A 22,040-nucleotide genomic window follows, 5' to 3' on the forward strand; every position below is an offset into this window, starting at 1 on the left:
TATATAAATAAACAGACATACGTCTGGTTTTAAATTACCGAATTAAAATCACAAAGCACAGATTTTTTTTACTTCCAAGTTTTGAGCAAAATTTTATAGAATTTCTAAAAAATATCAAGCTTTTTATCCTAATCTAAAGAAATAATCTCCACCTTTCTGAAAATTCTCCACCTTTTTGAAAGATATTGTGCTGCCGAATAATTCCATATCATCGAAAGTTTGTTGAGTAGGAAAAAAACATCAGTAAACGATAATCAAAAATATAATCTATAATCTAAGCTGGCTGAGGCAGAAGCCTCTTAAACCATCTTAAACCTTATCATAAACCGTGGAATTCGATAAATTTAATCTCTCAACAAGTTCACGAGTTGTTATTCCCGCGTGTTTATTAATAAATGCCCATATTTTGGCAATCATTGGGAATATTAGGTACTTCAGACATTTTTCATTATTTGGTGAGCACCAAGTATGAGTTGGAAGGGTTAACCAGCATAATTTGGGTGTTTCAGAAGAACGTGAGCCAGTTTTCTAATAAGAGCGAAGGGGATGTGTTGGGCAATTAGCATCACACCGAAGAAAACCTCGACGCTTCAATCCTTCTCACAGAACCTCCTAATTTTTCCTATATTTTATATTTTTAATGCCAGCATATCGTTTGCAGGCAATCCTTTATTTTAGCGAAATCTGCAAGCATGAGTTGGGCGACCCTGAAGGCGTCATGACCATTTCTATGGAACTGTACCGAGGGAAATCGAAAAACGAAACCGGGTTTCATTTTCACCGGTCTCTACGTTACTTAGAAGAGCTTTTTTTCCCCCAATGATTGAAGGACCTGGGAGAAATGGAAATTGAGACTAGGATCTAGTCTTCAATAAAATAGACTGTTTTGCATATGATTTTTATCAGTTTTAGAAAAATGTTCTGCTACCGATAGAGTTAAAAATAAACAAACAAAATCACTTTACACTTGGAATTATATTTATTTAATGAGCATTTTTTAACGAATGAAAACACTCTCTTCATGATTTATGAACTTACCCTTCCTTAAATCTAAAGCATTTTAAGTCATTTTATTACTGAAATTTAAGTTCGGTGTATACTTATTTTAATCATTATGGTTTTAAAGTTTGAAATAAAACTTTTATAACTTTAAGTTGCAATTTGCAATTTCTGTACTAAAAAACAAAATCTCTCTGATATAATTAATTTATAGTTGTCAAATATAATTAATATAATTAATTTTCTTGAAAATGAAATAAATTGTAAATATGCTATATCATAATTTAATGTAAATAAAAATTTTTCATTTTTTAGCAATGAAAACCGAGTAATTATCACAATTGATTTATTATCGGGATTCTAATTAAAGAAAAATTCAAGTAGTTGTCAGTTAAAATGTGAAAAATTGCATCCAAAGCAGGACGGAATGATAGCGTCAAATAGTGAAAAAATTTATTGCTATGTCCTTGTTATTTCATGTTCCAATTAGTAGAGACGGAACTTCATATATGAAAGGTTTTTTTCCTCTTTTCAACTTAATTCAAAAATGAATTTTATAATTTATTTTTTTTCTCACACAATTGATAGCAGTATTTAATTAAATAATAAAAAAAAGAACTTAGATTTTACGATTTTTATTAGATACGACATTTGTGATTCAAACTGATGCAGTTGATTTCTTTTGTTGAAATCAGCATTATATATTTTCTTGCAATAATTATTACTATTAAGGCAACTAAATTTAAGATAATTGATTTAAAACTTTTAACTACGCTGTTTCGGCCCGGAAATTAAAATGTCTTAATTATAATGTTTTTTTCCACCTTTAATTGTATAAAATGATAATTTAAATATGCTCAGATGTATAATCATTTAAAAGATTTTTAAATTCACCCACACATTTGTTGAATAAAGCAAGAGCAAAATAATCGTACGAAAATATTAATATGCTAAAAATATTGAACTTATTAAAATTTCTTAATTAGCTTCGTTAAATTTTTAGTTGCAAGCTATTTAATACCATAAAGAGAAGCATATAGACCTTGTATTTAATCATGTTTCCAATCATTATTTCAAGTTGTCGCTGCTAACGACGCGACTGAATTTCAGCATCCAAATATCAATATAATTTTCAAATTAAATTGGCTAATTTGTTACTGAACTGAAAGTTTTTAATTTTTTTAAGAGATGAATTATTAAGCTGTGTTCGTTGCAACAATAGTAATATCATTTTCCCATTACTCCCATTTTATGAATATTTATTCCTAAAATTATGTTTAAGCTATTTAGTAAAACTGTTCACTAGATAGTCTTTCAAAAAAGCAGAATAATACTTTTGATTTCAGTATCACGAAATTTATCTACATTAAGCCATTCAATAAGTGTTCAATTTTCATTTAATTTATTTCGTCTGCCTAGCTCCTACCTTCTAGATTTTAACCACGAGCTTTATCGATTTACATGCCAAAGATAGACACTACCAGGTCGTACTTAAGATAATGAAAGCAGGCCTTTTAATGCAGTACTAGGAAGGAACATTTGACATCTATCCTCTTCAAAAGCATGTTTAGAGGATATTTTCTCCAAACACGCTAAGAAATGCTAGGTTTATTCTATATCAGTCATTCTTTAATTTGTACCAATAACATCAATATCTTCAATTTCATATTTTGCTTTTCTTAAGTCTCTCTTATTTATGCGATTTCACCTTGATATTTGTATTTTGTGAAATTATAAAATTTAATTCGTTAGAGCATGAAGCCTAATCAGGCCGGTATAGACCTGATTAGGCTGATTAGAGACCACTTAACAAGTGCTCATGATTAACTCTAACCTCGTATAAGAAAACCCAAGTATTTTTTTGATAGATATAAATTAAATCTAAGCAATGAAGTGGAAAAAATACGTGTAATTCTTCATATCGTTTCAGAAGATTGCCTATACCTGACTATCCCTTAATGATCAGAATATACCTGCATAATCCCACTGCAAAACAAGATCTCATAATTTAGATAGCTTCTATGTATCATTTATTTTTTATTCATATAACCCCTTCAACAACTAGCCATCGAACACTCCAACAATAATATTTTTAAGTAAAATTGAATGGCCTTAATTTTAGCAAACTAAATTAATTCAATACATTCTATCTTGTTTACGATAAAGGAAAACTTGTTTTAAACTTTATCTTTAATTTCAGAAGATCACTAAAACATATGAGCGAGGCACTATTTATTGTGGTCTAAAATTGTTATGAGGATATTAAAAAAACAGTATTTTTCAAGAAGGGAGCAAATTTTAAGTGCTGTCATTTCATTATAATCTACATTAATGCACATTACATAATTTATGAAAAATAATTCTAATGAAAGAAAAAACTGTACAGATCAGATATGCTAGAAAGGTTTTCTAACATAATTTTTCACAGCATTAGCAGCTGGAAAGACAATGTCATTCTAGATTTAAGATGAAAATGTTGGCAATAATTTGCCAACCATCAGTACTTTTATTCAAAAATCTTACAAAAATCGTGTTTCAGAAACCTCATAATGTTGAATTGCATCAAGTATCAAGAGAGTCTATTGAGGATGGGAAATCCTCAGGAAGAAGATGTGATTGTGGAGGAAGGCAATGGAGTAAGTAATTTATTTTCATGCCATCAAGATGTTTTTTTGCACATGTTCTGTACTAAGGGGACGTTTTTTTTAAAGGAAAACCTTCAATTAATTGAAAAATAAAGTACTTCATATTCACCGAAGAGCCATTACATTAGTACCATCCTCCATCTATAACAATGGGCTTGCCCAGATTTTCAAGATTTCTCGCCCAGGAACAATGTTTTCATGGGGCACATTAGGACCCATAATCCTCATAGAACAATCCCTGACGTCTGTAAGATGCTTGAACATAGTTCAGACTAGGTTCACCCATTCATGGCAACAGTTTTTCCAGCGGGGGATGGTGTTTACCAACAGGGTAATGCACCATGTCATAAGGGTCAAATCGTCGAGGAACATTCCAGTGACTTTCAAGTCATGTCTTGGCCCCCAAATTCACCTGACCTTAATCCAATAGAGAATTTGTGGTCCTACTTGGAAAACCAAATTCGTGCTGCCACGCTACCCTCTCGCAATGTGAGGGAATTGCAGGACCAGTTGGTGAGCGTTTGGTACCAGATACCTCAGACTACCAATCAGCACTTTGTGGAATCAATGCCACGGCGGGTGCTAGCAGTTTTGAGGGCTGAAGGTTGCCCTACATGTTATTAGCATGGTGATCAAAATGTAATGGCTCTTTGGTGTATTTTGTTGTTTACAAAATTATTTTATATTTGTATCGTATTTTTTACGTCAAATGAAATTTCTTCACAGCTGTAAATTTGTTGGATCCAGAAGAATCAAGTAAAGTAAGGTTGTGTGTAAAGGGTAAACGAAATAATGTGAAATTTCATAAGTTCACTACTAAACAGCATCTAAAGATCACGATGTGAAAAAAAATGATAAAAAAATTGTCAGTGCATTCCATCGAACATTTGCGATTTACAGGAGGATTTTTAGTAGATTGCTTCAGTTCTGTACAACTTCATATCCGTTCATCCCCATTCACATATCATTGGTCGCAACAAAATGGCATCCACTTAGAAGTTGAATATCTTCTGGGGAATTATATTTGATTTAATAACCGTCGGTTGAACAGCAGACTTAATTTTGGGTTTACGACTACTAATGTTCATCTCCATAGCCTTGTAATTTTGAACCCAATCCAAAAGTCAATGAAATTCCTGGATCAACCATTGGGAGAAAGTGCCTTCGTGGAGGACCTTTTTGATGGAACTAACCCACATTTGCGTTATATGGAGAGAAAAACCACGAGGACCTCCCATGGTTAGCCAAACGGCAAAGGGATTCTAACTCATGATCCGTCACCCACTGATGATATTTTACCTCAGCACTGTGGTCGGTGTAACCCGGATGTGGAATTCGTTCCGATCAGCCATTGCTGGGATTCGAAACCGTTTCTCCCAACTGAAAGATGAATGCTCGTTCCCCTGAGCCATCACAGCTGGGGGAAATATATAAAAAGTTTAAACATTTTTAAACCATAAAATGATTATATATTAACGATATATTCCACATATTTGCCTGAAATAGTTTTAAAATACGCCAAGAGGAGCACAATTCATAACTTCATGTGATTGTTTTTTCAAAATTGTCTCCGCCTTTTTCAACTCTCATCTAATTTCACTTTCTTATTCGATTTTGTAATTCGGCTTTCACTTTTTAATTTTTATTGCACTTGACTCCAGGATCTGTTTTTTCACTTCATCTTCTTTAATATTACCTTTAAAAACAATACTCTTCAAAAATAGAATGAGATAAGAGGCTCTAAGTAATTTCCTTCTTTGTTTTCAGAATCAATTAAAACTCCTGATGTTTTTAGCTGACAAATACCTAAATTTTCTAAAACTGAATAAAAAAATATTTCTAACCCAGCTATATTTTGTTGTATTATTATGCATCTCTTAAACATGCTGGCAAAAGCAAATAATAAAAGGGATAAGCAAATTATAAAGAGATATACTTTTCTTTCGTTAGCAACAAATTTATCGGATGGATTAATTTATCAGAGGGTCTGTAGCGGAAGTTAAATAAATAACGAGAATACGAACGAAAAAAGATCAATAGCTTTTGTTCAATACCATTGTTGGAAACCAATTGAAAAATATGTTGATGTTAAATTTTAACTCCATTGTTGTCAAATAATGTAAAAAAATAGTAGGGCGTGTCGGGTATCTCCGCCCACTGTCAATTTCCTATGTATAGAATATTTTTTCAAGTCAATGGGCCATCGGACATTAATTGTTATATTAAAAAAAGATTATTTTCAAAGTTTCATGTATTTATGCAGCTGGTAACATGGTAAACAATAATTTTGAAACTATGTTGAATACAGTAGTCAAATTTTTTAATTTTCTATTTTTTTTAATTTAAACTATTCTTTTTTTGGTTCATTCTTTTTGTATTATTTAATTAGATGATAAAACAATAGAAACACACAAAAATATTGGATTATTACTCAGTATTATACAGAAATATAAGCAATACTCCTTAAGTGGGCGGGGCTACCCGACTCTCCCCTATAACACCCTCCTGAAAACTATTTTTAATCAGAAAGAATTTTTTTAACATAGTTGAAACCTCAACTAAGGGGAAAAACATTAAGTATGAAAGAGTGCATATTTTATTTACTTTTTACGTTTTCCGTCACTCAAATTCAACCACCAGAAATTCATGTCAAAAGAAGTTGATACTAAATATGTACATTTTTCAATTCAAACATCATTAAATAAGTGTCAAAGTACCTATTGAATCAAATACACACAACATCCATTACTTGAACTTGAAATCTAAAAATAATACCCTTTAAAAGCAAATGTTTCAAAATTGGAACTTTACGTTTTTAACTAACTCTTTAACGTTTTAAAGCAATATTTCTAATGTGGTGTCTAATAGAAGGTTGTCCCTTCAAAATCTTGTAAGTGTTGTAGTCGTATTATAAAAAGTGGATTTTTTAAAAATTATATTAAAAGCCGAATAAAAATTTACGAAGTTTATGAAATTTTTGTTAATTATGGAATTTTATGGAAAATCAAACATTCATGGTAACAGAGAACCAAACTAAATGCAAAAATGGAAGAAGAAAAGGAAGAAAAATCATAATGTAAATTTTAAGATAGTAAGAGATACAATATTTAAAAAATATATCATTTACTATCTTTTTTTTCTTCTTTAAACTAAATGAGTTTTTTCAATAGTCTCTTTCATTCCAGTTTCAGTCAAAATTCATTTCAATTGTGGATATAGCTTCCTTGTAGAATTTAAGTAAAATTTTTGGTCGTTAGAGTTACATCAAAATAAAGAAACTACAGAAAAATAAAGAAATTAATTTCAGAAAAATTAATTTATAGTGTAAATATTATAATAAACATGACCATATTTCAAAATTAAAAAATCAAGAAGAAAAAGTCCCTTGAAAGTATCCAGAGAATCATATTTGTTAACATCCAAAATTTCTGTAAAGATGTGAAATTTCAACTGTTGGAACTGAGAGGCCGAAGTTCCCAGTCCGTTAGAGAAAAATGGGAAATTAAAAATGGACAGTTAAAAGCATGGAAAGAGATCCATGGTAGGCGATTTTTTTAAAAGATAATATAGCCAAATATAAAGCCAACACCCCGTAAAAATTATTTAACTTGAAAATAATTTGGTAAAAGCGAATTGCCAAAAAGATTGTGAGAATTAGTATAACCATGTAACTGAAATATTTTTATGGTAAGAAATAAATAATAAAGAGTTATAAATAGTTTTTTTTTTTGATTTAGTCATGACAGTGAATGATTGAATTTTACATTTGCATTTAAATAAGAAAACAGCTTTACATTAGAAGAAAAAAAATAGAAGAAAATATTTATATTAGCTTTTTGGAAAATGGAATAAAAATTAAATAATTTGTTTAATTTTATTAAAATTCAATTAAGAATGACTAAAAAAATAGGTTTAAAAAATTAGAGAAGTTTGAAAAAGCTGGGAAATATGTCATGCCTATTATGGCATCACAGTCTAATTATCGTTAATCGTTCGGAACAAACTTTGATTTCGGGCGCAATTCGGAAATTAAAATATGAAATTTTAAAAAAAAATAAAATTTATCATTATTCTGAGAGAATACATAAATACACGACAATATGGCAGCGAAATTTAGAAAATATTAAAAAAAAAGCTGCAGGAATCATATTTATAAATATTTTAATTGAAATAAACATTCATTTTAAAAACATAAGAAAAATAAAAAAGCATTACAAATTGCAGCACCCTGTGGTATGATTCTTTCATGTATATAACACTTTAAGAACTGTTTACAAAATATGTTTTCTCCGGTGTAATTATTTTCACACTCTTTAATAAGATTCTTTTGTAACTTATACTTTCGAAAATATATGTTCCAAACAATAATAACACATTATCAAAATTAAGTGCATAAACATTCAACACTAATGCACGTTTCCATTTTTTTTTTAAAAAATTGCTTATGTTATTAGCTTTAATTACTATACTAATTTAAGTTTAAATATCTACCAAGTCACATACATTTATACTCTAATAAGTTGCATTAAATTGTCAAATAAATTTTGAATGACTCTTAATCTTTCAGTTAGAGAAATAAATTACACATTATAAATGCATAAAGTCATTCTAATTGCTGTGATAAAAATTTTAAAATGAGTTTTCGTTGCTGCATATTTTTGTATATTTGCCAGCACTTCTGTTTAAAGCCATTGTGACTTTATTGCTGCCGTCACACGTGACTCTAAAGGCGGAGAAAAGCTATAAATTTTCTAAGAAATAAGCACTAACTGTCTGTGGTCATTTCCTGTGTTGGCAAACAATCAAAATACAAAAAAAGACATGCCGTAATGTTTCTCTAGGCTACAAACGAAACGCTATAATACGACGTTATTAAGACCGTTCTCTAAGATTAAGCTAAAAAGAACCAAATATTTTAAATTGCTTCATTTATTTTTAGAAGGGAAAACTATTTTTAGATTCTAAAATTACTTTCTCTCAAAAATGTTTCGAAGAAGAGAAGCATTTTATTCTTAATCATGATAAGCAATTATATATTATTCTATAGGGCAGCCAAAATAAAAACGGATAATAAGGCACTTTTAATATCAATTATAATATAATTTATTTATAAATTTTAGAATTTATTATATTTCACCTAATCGGAATTTGCAAAATATAGTACAATTCCAATATTAGATTTGAGTCCATGCGTCTACATATGCTCACCGAATTTAGTTTTTCTTTCTTACAGTTTGAGAAAAATGCTGCAATAATCTGCATACGTTATTTCTTAATCATGAAAATTAAAGAAATGTGAAGCATATAATTTTTATAAAAAAATTATAATTCATAACAGAAAAGAAAATACACGTACTGTTGTAGTTCATAAGCTTTACTTAATCACATTAAGTTTTCTAAGTTTTAACCAGATCTCATAACGAAGCACACTAAACTTTGGAAAATTAAATTGCTACGAAAACTTTGAATCAGATGTTCTTAGTTATGTTTTTCTCTTCTGTTTTCTTCGTTTATAAACATTGCGAGGCCCACTATTTCAAGTATGATATAAAGTTAAAATACCGTTTAAAATGAAAAATAAATCGTATAAAATAAACTGTTTCGTTTTATAAGCAAACACCCGAGATGGCTCAAAGGTTAGAGCGCTCACCTCCTAATGAGGTGACCCGGATTCGATCCCAGAGATAACTGGTTGATTCGAATTCCACACCCGACTCGCACCGACCACAGTGGTGACGTAAAATTATCCTCAGTGGTAGACGAATCATGTGTTAGAGTCTCCTTGCCGTCAGACTTACCTTGGAAGGTTCTCGTCGTCTTCTTCTAAATGTAACGCAAATGCGAATTAGTTCCATCAAAAAGTTCTCCACGAAGGCAGATTTCTCCCTATAATTGATTCAGGAGTTCCCTTGTCTTCTGGATTGGGTTCAAAATTACAGGGCTTCGGAGTTGAGCATTGGCAGTCGTAAATCAAAAAAATTGGGTGGATGTTCAACGACGGTTTTAAAATAAAATATAACTAAATCTGTTTCATCTGTATCATCTGTTTGAAATAGACATGTGATTGGTGGCAGTAGTGAACTTATGCTTTTCATGACAAAATGTGTTATTTCTTTTTTACGTTGTTTATGATTTAAGTCGTTTTTTATGTTATAATATAGTTTTTAAATTTATAAGATGTCTCATAATAAGAAAAATAATGATTAACGTAATTAGTATTTGTATCATACAGTTTGCGTGTATGCATTGGTTATTGTGTTTGACAATTTGCTTAAAGGAAAAAAAATGAAAAATCCTTATTGTAGAATAATTTTTATCACGTGACAAAAAAGCTGTTAGGCTCTCAAATAAATTTATTCCATTAGGTTAATCAGAACAGGAAGCTTTCTCCTTGTTCTTTTTAAGAGAACAAATTACTCTCCGGAAACAAGCACAGCTTACAGAAATGTTCCTCGTGTTAATCATAATTCCGATAAATACAACTTAATAGGAAAAACATTAAGCTATAAGCCCATTATTCTTACCAAAAAATTATGAGCTCTTTCTCTATTGAAAAGACATTGACCATTCAACACGAACCCGGGTTCATTAATTCTCAAAGGTTTAATTTCAAAGACTATTTGCCGAATGATTATACAAAAGATTTTACCCATCTGGATTAGAATGAAAATTACAGTAATTTTAGTGACTGACTTCACCTCCACTTAAACACGTGGGATAATAGCACCTCTTAAGTAAGATGACACCCAACGCTGCTAATTATTCGAAAGGAAGCAAACGAGAAGAAATAATGTAATATGTACAAGAGGTTTAATTAAAACTTTAAGCTCCTTTGTGAAATAATGGCCAGTGTAATGTATTGATCCGAATTTTGTGTATAACTCAAAACTGCTTAGATAATTGCTTTATTAAACGTAACACTCATGAGCGGAACTGATTTGCGAGTCTTAATTAGGACTCAGTCGATGCTGTAAAAGAATTCGCTCCAAATGAAAGATATTGTTTGACTTCGAACACTGCCTAATTTATACATTCATAGATGCGCTAGTGACAAAATTAAAACTGAAATTGAATTCGCCAACACTAACTACTTGATTGCTTTTATCCCTTTTCAGACTGATAAATATTTAACTGGTTTAGGGTACAATTTTTCATTAATATTCATGAATATACAATGTTTATTATTTATGCGCTGATAGTGAGCGTATCCTCCTTCATAAATTAATATGTTTTAATATTCTCATTTTAGAAAATAGTTTTCTCAAAGAAAAAGATTTTTTGTTTTTAAAATTATTTAATGAAACTTTGTGTAGAAAATTAAATCCCACGAAACATTAAGCTTGTTAACTAATCTGTCTTAATTAAAGTTTCTCTTAGAAACTTATAAGATTTAATTAAAAAACAAGTTTTATAACACAACCGAAAATATTATTTTACAATATTTTACTTCATTAGAATTCTCAGTTATATTATTTAAGCATAACTTGCGCGACTTAATTTATTTAACTGAAGTCAAATAGTTGAATTATTCAAATGCAATTAAAGAGTAATCGCATTAAAATGAGGTGTAAAAATATTTTTTTCGAGAAAAAAAGAACTAAGCATTTATGTTAGTTTATATGGTTCCCTTATTATGTATCACTATATTTCAGAATGTAATTATGGAAGTTGTTTATTTAAATGGCAGTAAAAATGTTACTAATTTACCATTTACTTTTAATATAGGAAATTTTAATTTCACTAATATATGATTGTGTTTAATATTATTGATTTTATTCTTTTTAGATAGATAGAATATTTAGGTGGTTTAAGGTTGTGTTTTATATTTTTGTATATGCTGATATGTCAGAATTTGTTTATGCTGAGAATTTATTCAGACCAAAAATTAACTTTACTTTAAATTAAGAATAATAAATCTACTAATAATTATAATTTAGAGCAACTCCGCATACATATAGATTTAAAAAGTATGTATGCAACTTTATTTTTATTAAATTAACCTAATAATTTAATAATATCATATAAGGATTTTTTGATATTGACTTCAGCATCCATTAAAAAAGTTTGTTTCATTCAATTAAATTTAGTTCCGGCAGATGAAACAAACTATTCGAATTATGATCACAAATGAGCAATTAAAGGTTGAAAAAAGGGAAAATTGAATTAGGAGGGACATTTGAGTTTAATTATATTCTTAGTTGAGATATTTTCATATGTATGTTTGAGCTTACAGTGAATTGATGACAAAAACTTAGCTTTTAATTTTGTATCAAGTTTAACGTTTTGTTTATTGAACTTTTGCAATTCAATTAAAAACGTGCTGCTGAATTAGATAATTCAGTATGAAATTAAATAAAAAAATGCTGAACTATGTATTACTTTCGTATTTGTTTTAGTTATCTCCGCAAGTTCATATAGAGTAAGACAAATAGGCATTATTTATTGAGCCTCTTTTTTTTCGGGCTAGAACTTACGAAGTAAATAACCATGAACCAAATTGAGAAAGCTTTACTGTTTTTTTTCCTTATGGAAATAGACGCAGTTATATTTCGCTAACTATGCAAATGTTAGCGGAATAACTAGTGGTGACTTTACAATGCGGCTCTAACTTTTTTCAATTCGACCAATTTTCAAAAACATTTTGTATCAAATTGAAACGTACCCTATTAAAAAGAATCCTTTAAAGCACTTAAATATTCAAGTTCTCTCTATTTTTCTCACACTTTATTCTTATTTACCACGATGTCTCCTTTTTTGAAGCCTTTTTCTCTTAATGTTAGTTACTTTTCAATCTTTCATCCTTTTTACTGGTGGTGTTTCTTCATATAAAGCACAAAGCGTAAAAATTCTGTTTTCGAAACAATCAGTTACAGAGGTCACAAAAGTTTAGAGCAGAAGTATTATAAAAAGTTTCAGAACCATTTTTATTTATTCCATAAAGCTTTTAAAAATTTCAATTTTTCTGAATCACCTTTGAAATAATTCTGAAATGTTATTCATTTGTATATTATCTATTTGAATAAAATTGAAAAATTCTGGACTATAAGGTATTCTCTACTGAATGTATAATCTAATTAAAAAGTATATGCAATGTTTGGTGCTCTATAGGGTTCATTTAAAACATACTTCCTTTAAATCTGATTAGTCTTCTGTGTTTTACCGTTTTTATAATTCTTTTAACCTTAATTTAAAGTATACATCCACTAGTGTTAACTTATGCCTGACCCGCAATAAACATGTGAAATAATCGCAATTATTAAAAACAATTTTATCAAGTGAGTAACCAAACATCAAATAAACATTAGTTTGAAAGGAGAGTAGACAGTCCAGGAACCACCGACAATGAGAAATTGGAACAACACTTTGCATTTCAGTAATTCAAGAGAAATGAACAATTCCAGATGACAAGAAACCATTGTAGCTAACTAACTGTCTTTCAAGCTTCACCTCAAGATGCTTAAATGGGAAAAGTTATAGAATTTCTAAGGAATGTCACATTTGTGTTAATAATAATTTACTATTTCAAGACATATGCGGTAATTCTAAAAGGCAATCAACTACTATTTGTTCATGAAAAGTGAAAATTCGATTTAGTTGGGGTAAATATAGAATTACTTGGAAGAATATTGTTGTCATATAAAGTTTTGAAAATGTTTGGATTAGTTTGGAACCATATCATCATGTGACCCGATCTTCAACTAATGTCAAAAAGTGAGATTTTTATGTACTTAGAAACGTGCAGCATAGAAAAATGTGAAAAATATTATATTAAAAGCAATTAAAAAGTTAAATTTGATTATTTTTATTCATTTTAATGATATATTGTACTTGTTTATTTATTTTTTTGAATTTTTTGTAAAGTGTGGTATCTAGCCCAAACTACCAGAATATGGTAAAATTTACTTTTTTTCTTGGTCTGCTATGGGAACCCTAAAAGCTTGGTAATTCTTGGTAATATTTCAATTTTTTTTTTTTGTAACTGTAAAAAGAGCTTCAAGTGCAAAACGTAAATGATAAGAAGCAATTATTAATATCAACCGTAACAACTAAACGATATTAGTACATATTTTCACTAAAACAGTTAAGGAGTTTGATTAAATCACTTCACATGCTTGATATCTTGCGCGAATGGCTTAAACATTTGATAAAATCTCTTTCTATCATCCCCCTGTCAGATATAGACTCAAGTATTTATACTTTCGTGGAAAAACAATCCATAAATAGTTTTGCAAATGATAATTGAAACCAAATTTAGCACCTTTAAAATATTTTTAATTGGTCAATTTTTTAAATTACTTTTTGATTGGTACAATGTAAACAATAATGAAAATAAATGAAAAATGCATAATATAATAAGTTTCAGAAATATTGAAATACTTCAGATTGAAAGCTAGAATGATAAGAAGTCCATACAATTACAAGTTTACGTGTAAAAACAAATTTAAAATACACAAAACTTACAAGAATTTGATAATAAGCAGAGCCAACCAATGCTGCCACCTATTGAGGAAATAAGTCAACAATTTCAGTTTGAAAAGTAAACTAATCTTTAAAAGCATTTATTAAAAAAAGGTAATAAATATTTTTCATTACAGATGCAAACCCCGTTTATAACGATCCTTTCACTAAAATAACTAAAAGATAAATTCCCGATTTTATTGCACAGAAAATTATTCCATGAAAAATTATTCCAAAAAATTGCTTTAAAGTAAATGCCAAACTTTTTTTACTCGTTTTGAATAAAAAATGCTTCTATCAGCATAGCTTAAAGCCGGCATAGCATAGATTTATTTAAATCACTATATTTTTTGTTACTACCACACGCTTAAAATCCGTTTTGAGTATGATACGACCTGCTAAATTTTTATCCTAAATTTTCGAGTCAAATAATTTTTAGCTATGATAATTTTTTGCACTTAAATTACAACGACCTCCCTTTATAATAGCCGTTTTTGTTTCGTCAAAATGGGACGTTATATTGAGCATTGACTGCATAAGTTATTTTACGTTCCTATTTCTTTAAGAATTGATACGATTAATTTTATGTTTTTCATACCTAAGAGAGAGCTAATTAAACCTGCACCATTTGCATATCTATTACAATATAGTATTTATAATACATCAATTATATACATCAAATCTGATGTAACATGATTGCCAAAAGGCAGAGTAACTGATATTATATTCCACTAACTATAATTATATTAGTATCCCTAGTGAGTTAGAGAAAATGGTACTTATCAAAACGTAATTATTGAATGTATTTGAGAGGAATTATTAGAGAAGAGGGTTATTAATGTTCCACCATAACTAGTTAAATGCGAAAATGTACAGTGGGGTACAAAAAAATAATGTTTTTCATTGAGGAATCTTTTGCTTAAAGATTACGCATGAATTTTTATTAAAAATAAAGTTGTGGTGTTTTTGTAATTTGTATTTAGAGTTATCGTGGTAACTAGACATTTCTACTGCTACCCATTTCACGCAATAATTAATCATTCTCGAGGCAGTCAATTGATTTTAGAATTTTTTTTTTCTATCACTAGAGTTAAATCCTACTTCTTTAGCTTCAGAAAACTGCGACTAATATTATTCCTTAGCGTCAATTAAAGATATGAAGTTATCAAAAAATTGCTTGAAGAACGAGACGAATGATTGCTTTTCAATTTTGCTGTACTTTTTTCTGGAAATTGGCTGATACAAATCTTCAGAAGCATTCTACGTTAAGAATGTGGAATGATCTCGTGTCGTAATTTTTGGCAATTTTGCTAATTTTATGTATTTAAATGCTTTAATATTACAAAATTTTAATTTTTCTCGATAATGCAGTTTTTTGTTTTTGCTTTGTTTTGTCCGTTTAACAGGATGTAAGCATTTTATTCCTTACAAATTAAAAATTGTCCAATAATTGCAGTGTATAATGATAAAAAAGGCAATTCAGCAATGCAAAATTATATTTTTATTTGATATTAACTTTGACTAGAAGTGTTTTATACTTTTATAGAAGTGTGTAATAAAGATTCCGTTCACCTCAATTAATGTGGCGAAGTGCGTGAAAAGCAACATTAAATATTTCAAGTTCTCAGAAACTGTCTCATGAAATTGGATTTACTCTAAAAACGTCTTTTAGGCAAAATTAGTTTTTGTTGTGCTTGTAATTGTTATTTTTGTGCTTGTAATTGTGTTGCCTTAAATAACGAAGGAAAAAATTAGAAAAGTATGCACGTAAATAACGGATCATAGGATGGAAAATTGTTCTGGATGTTCCGTAGTTTTTTTTTTATACTGCGCATTAAAGCCGTTATTGACATTTTTAAAACAATTAACTTTTAAAAGTCAAACCAAAAAGTAGTGTGGGCTGAAATATCTTAACTTAGCTCATTACATTCTTAAAAAATTCCTCGAAATTCGGAGAGTTGCCCGTTAATCAGTACAGCCATTCAATAAAAAAAAGCCCAGTGGCCGTCATTGTAACGGGGACTGGGAAATAATGAATTGTTATTGCAATGACATGCAACATAATCAGTAGATTTGACATGTAAATTCAACACCCAGTTTATTAAAGGTTCCTGACGGAATTCAGTGATGCATATCTTTTCTTTGGTCATCAGCCTGCGGGCACAAATATCCGATCTCAGCGTGCTCAGAATAACATTCCCTTACATTCCCACCGCATTGGTGACCATGGCCAACGGCAGATAGCACTACTACAATTCTCCGTTTGCTGGATCGCATCGCATTGATTCAACAAACAAACGGGACACCTTATGAGAAAATAATTCAAAGAGAGTCGTAATTGTAAGATCATAGTTTTACGAGAATAAATTTATTTTTATGGTCACTCCGTAGTTGTACAGATTCAATTAGAAGAAAGCCCATCAATGCACCAAATAACAACTCAATATATTGATTCATTTCTGAAAATTTGATCAAATAATTTAAAGCATTGAATTTTTTCATTTGCTTATTCATACGAACAAGAAATCTTCGTTTAGAAAGAAATTATTCCTTCTTGTTAAAAGCAGTTATTTGAATAAAAACTAAGAATTAAAGAGTATAAAATTACCCATTTTTAAAATAAGGGTAAAAGGCTCAACGCTACGACTTTTACTTTTCCGACATCATTAAGTGCAGAGTTATTCAGACGTTAGAAAATATTTTACCATACACGAGTAAAAATTCAATCACTGGGCCTGTATTAGTTAATTAACATTGTCAAAGCTATAGTCACAACTGTGGTAGCGATAGTAGGAATGTTCGACGCCAAATACTAATATGTCACATGCACACACGAAAAAAAAAATTTTGAGAATGCCTATATTTAATTTTTAATAACTTAGTTAAATAACTTTAGTTTTGGGATTAATCCGTTTAAAGATAACTTATTAGTGATTCATTTATTATTCTCGATATTTCAAAAGTTTCTATGATTTTCTGTGATATTTTTCAATAGTTCGGTTAAACCTGGAAACAAAATCATTCAAATATATGTAATAAGTAACAATTTAATTTTAATTGCTATAATATAGTATACAGATTCACCTAAATTTTCATAAGGTCAATTTTTTCCTCTTTCAATCTAGAGGTCCTATTTTTTTACTAACCAGAGTGGGATTTGAGCAAATATTTTCAACTTAAGCAGCATTTTCTTTGACCCTTGGGTATAATTCTCTTTTCTTATTTTTAGAAATTTGAAGTTTGTAGACGGCAGGTAGTTAATAAAGACAAATACATTAAGTCGAAACATTGCAACAACCCTTTCATCCATTCTCAGATTTTTATATAAATGTTACTAGCAAAAGTAAAAGGATAAACCTTCATAGAGTATGTTTTACTCCCAAATGAGTTTACTCAGAAAGATATTAATGATTCTATATACAGAGAAAAAAATTGGAAAATCAAATGTAAATTCAATTATTATTGTTTTCGTTTTGCGCGTATTTTCCAAAAAATATTATCAATCGAGAGGATTTAATCTAAGCTGTAGTTTTTAAAACATTTAATGGCAGAATGTTATTTCTGAACATAATCAAAATGTTGAATATTTTATAGAAAAATTATTTCTTTATAATGAAACTCAAAAATAGAAAAATCAATAATTCGTTTAAATACCGTTTATTAAAAGAATCCAAGTAACTAAAGTACTTCCGCTAATCTTTTGAAAATCCTTTAAGAATTAATTAACCCTAGAAAACTTTTCGGTTCTTTTTACACCCAAATCGAAGTTTGGATCTCTGTATCTACTCATCAGAATACTTATCAGAATTTTCCTCACCTTCATGACTTTTCCTCCTTCTCCTCAATCTATCACCTCATAAAATTTATTATTAACTGAACTTTTAGTTTTCCTGAAAAAAATCGCCTTAATGTGTCCTGTGGGTCTTTTTTGTCCCAGGAATAAAAATATATTTTCTAAGGCTTTATATCTTACATGTAGCTACTAAAGAAGAGGTAAATATGCATAATTAAATGATTGAGGGAATGAATTTTTAATTGAGGGCATGAATTATACACGAATTAGTGTCAGATTTTTGAAAGCGTAAATATTTAGTCCGGTATTTTTTGAGACATTTAAGCTTTTAGAGGTAAGTTTTTTGAGACATTTTCAATATTTTGATTGAGAGAAGTCGTAGTTTTTGTTGATTTATGGTATCTTTATTTCGAATAAAGGGATTATCATAGTGCAAAACGTTTCTACCATTAAAATGAATATAATGCTTTTTGAAGCGTTTTTTTTTTCTTTTTGCCTGAATTTACAAACCAGTTGTAAATACCTTGAAATGCTGGAACTTGTACGACATTACTACTTACGAGATATCTCAAATTGCTTTAGCTTCATCTGACATTAAAAAAAAAATAAAGTTTTTTCATATGGTTTACGAGGACAGAACCTTTATAGTGATCATTTCTTTATTACGAATAAGTTTCGTCAATTTTGTGAACAATATCCCCCCTTCCCAAAATTTTTAATTTCAAGAAATAAGAAAATTTCAGAAATGAATGGAAACAAAAGACTATTTAACTTTTGCCTTTTCTAAAGATGAGCTTTATATTTAAAAAAAAATGTTTTCTGAAGTATATTGGTCCCGAAGTGGACTGATCGTAAAGACCCGGTTCCCATTAGAACACAGAAGTCAAGCATCACTGGCTGCGGTCAGTAAGTGGGTGTGTGACCACTTCAATCAGCCTGCGTAGGGATCAAGGGTGTATGGTATCGATCCTCGTTATACTGTTCGAGTGCTCGACTTCGCACGCTGGTTGTTGGGCTACCGAAGCAAGGGTTCCATACCTTCTGCAGAGGATCAAAATTGTAATGGCATGTTTTCGGATCCTTCACAGGGATGTCTCTCGTACCTTCGCCAATAGCTCACTGAGCAGCTGTAGTGTGGCATAAATAAAATACATTGCATAAGTATTAATAGTGATCAACCTTTTCTTTGAGAAAGCTATGCGAGTCATTGAAATGAGGTAGAAGTATTGTTTCAAAGAGTATTAACAATATTATTGGAAAAATATTCTCACTGACCAATCGCAATGCATTGGCAAAATTTTTGGCGAATCATCATACATCGATTATTGCAAAAAAATCTAATGGTGCAATTCGTAAAAGCAATATTTTTCTTATACGTGAACCATTTATTTTAGAAAAACCTAAGAGAGGAGAACCAGATATATAGATCAAAATGCAAAACAAATATGAAATAGAATGACTTGTAACTTGGAAATTCAGAAGAAGAGAGAAATATGTTGCCTATTTAAATAAAATATACAAAAAGGAATTTTTAAGTATATGCTAAAAATAAACACCTAAATACAGTTTACCAGTTTACTATAATAAATAGACTTTATTCGAGAGTTTTTTAATCTCCCTCTGAGTTACAGAATATTCATATAAACCAGTTAATCCGAGTACTTTTCTTTTTCATTTCATTTTTATTACGCTCTGAATAATTGTTAATTGCTTCAAAATTAATTTAAAGTTTCAAGGCAAAATTATTTCCGTACAACACACATAATATGAGCTCAAATTTTGCGTGAGACTTTTTAGACCAATTCATGAAGATATTTTGAGGAAATATTTTATGCATGGTAAAATCTTTGATTTAACTGTTATCTATTAAATTAATGCAATGTGTCTTAAAATATGTTATAATTTTTTTTAAAAATATATTATACTAGAGATCTCTACTTAAAGTTCATTCATAGCAAATCTTCTATATGAAATGCCTATTTTTTTAAAAAAAATAATAGGTTCTAAACAAGATTAATTAGGATTTATACAATTGAGATTTTAAATTAAGATTACCTGCACTGAAAGAATGAAGATTTATTTACACTGGCATTAAAAGTAATTTATCGTCCGACTATGACTTAAAATGTAACTAAAAAATATTATTTTTTGTTTCATATTATAAATGATCCAAGTTGTGGGTTTCACTGAATACTAGTCTAATAACTACTAAAGAAACTCTTAGATAACTATGAACAATACAAAAAAAAGACAACCATTTTCAGTTACTCAGTTCGAAATAATAAAATGTCAGATTAACACAAAGGTAATAACCTTTGTGTTAATCTGACATTTTATTATTTCGAACTGAGTAACCTATTTTCTTTTAGTTCAATAATAAGCAAAATTTATGCTCAGTACTAGTCTTATAACTGTAGATAATATAAAGAAATTTTAACTAACATAACGTGTAGTTCTACATGTACCCTAAGTCAGCATATTTTCAATTTGTTAATTAATAATATCAATAAAGAATGCTAGATTAACAAACATAGCTTATGTAGGAAATACATTTCATCATACTTATTTCTATGTCATAAAAATACCTGAGTTGTAGAAAAATTCTCGTAATTCAATCTGAATCTATCGTAGTAAATAATTGTGCTCGAGGCACTTTAGAAAAACATAACTTCCATTATTGTTTAATCCATGATATTCGAAACCTATATTGCTCATGAATGAGATTTTTATTTTATTTCGCTTATAAGTTAAGATGATAATTATTCTGTAACTGCAATAGAAAGTAAAAACAAAAAAATATATAACTTCCATTGCATTTACTTCTAGATTAAGCGAATTGAGTCAAACAAGTTCCAAAAAGCTATTTAAGAATAACAAAAATTATAAGCATTAATCATTGGTTACATGAATTCTTTCCAAAGAGAGAAAATCAGTTTTATGGGTTTGCTAATTAAATTTCAATGATCTGAATTTCTCACTCCCTTTTGTTTGATTCAAATATTTTGAGCAGCAAGAAATTCTTTGGTTGAGTGAGAAAAAGGAGAAATCATTGATGCATTAAGATATTTTGATTATCAAGGCAAAATGGAGAGATCCGAAGATTTTATTCTTTGTATGAAATGAAGACGACTATTCTGGAATTGAGAAGTCATGAAGTTGATAGGAAGTTCTTACTTTTTGAGATTTATCGAATTATTTCTTTATTTAGAAAAGTTTTTTATTTATCTAGATTATGAAGAAAACAAAAATTATATTTACAATTGATTTTCAATTGTTATTTAAATCAATGTAAAAATTTAATATTTATGAACTTTACTTTGATAATTGAATACATTTTCTCCTCTATTCAAATAGTTACTTGTCAGAAGAAAATGCATAAAATTGACAAATCTGAAAGCACTTGCGCTTATAATTTTGACTAAATGCATTTACGTAGATGCAATTTTTACAAATAAATTATAGTTACATGAGGAGAATTTATTGCTTATACATGAGCACTGAAAAACAATTATTACACTTTATAATATAATACCATCACAAATAAATATTTCCAGTGTTAATGTAAATTGTAACGACAATGAAATAAATCGAAAATTCTAGTTCAAGTTTTGTAAATAAATTTCTACCCAATATTTACTTGCAATTACTTTCTTACAATGGTGTTGCTCAATTTATTTTTTGCAGCTTAAGCATATACCCTTTTCATTTTTTCTTCTGATACTGCTCGTTTGTGGTATTGATTTGTTGCTTCTTTTTTATTTGGAAGCCTAGGTCATCCTCCACTTCGTAACTCAGCAATGTGACTCTCCTTCGATAGATTCAAACAACTCATTTTCTTTCATGCTCCATACACTCATGGTAATAAAGATCAACACATTTAGGCACTTAACTGCAATTTTTTTTTTAAATCTACTTTTGCCAACTAATCTCTAGTTTAAATTCGGATTGAAAAATTAAGTGACTGAGTAACAGTCGATTCTATATGATCACCAGTAATTCTAAAAGAATTTTTTTTTCATTGTAATTTAACTAAATCCTTATTAGTATTTTGCTTAATTCCTCCGATCAAAACCTTTCAAATGACTTTTTTAGATTTGCTGGTAGATTTAACCACCAAAAAATATTACTTTTAATGAACTAACAGG

At 29.2% G+C, this 22,040-nt stretch overlaps 1 protein-coding gene across 1 annotated transcript in view; it reads left to right on the top strand.

Annotated features, from left to right (window-relative positions):
• LOC107452704 (nephrin-like) overlaps positions 1-22,040 on the top strand; it is a 422,126-nt gene that overhangs the window by 397,196 nt on the left and 2,890 nt on the right. Inside the window, exon 20 of the mRNA XM_071188109.1 lies at positions 3,539-3,635. Within this exon, the coding sequence (XP_071044210.1) occupies positions 3,539-3,635 (97 nt within the window). The remainder of the gene's footprint in view (positions 1-3,538; positions 3,636-22,040) is intronic.

Source organism: Parasteatoda tepidariorum, chromosome X2 (assembly GCF_043381705.1).
Source record: "Parasteatoda tepidariorum isolate YZ-2023 chromosome X2, CAS_Ptep_4.0, whole genome shotgun sequence".
Taxonomy (NCBI): domain Eukaryota; kingdom Metazoa; phylum Arthropoda; class Arachnida; order Araneae; family Theridiidae; genus Parasteatoda; species Parasteatoda tepidariorum.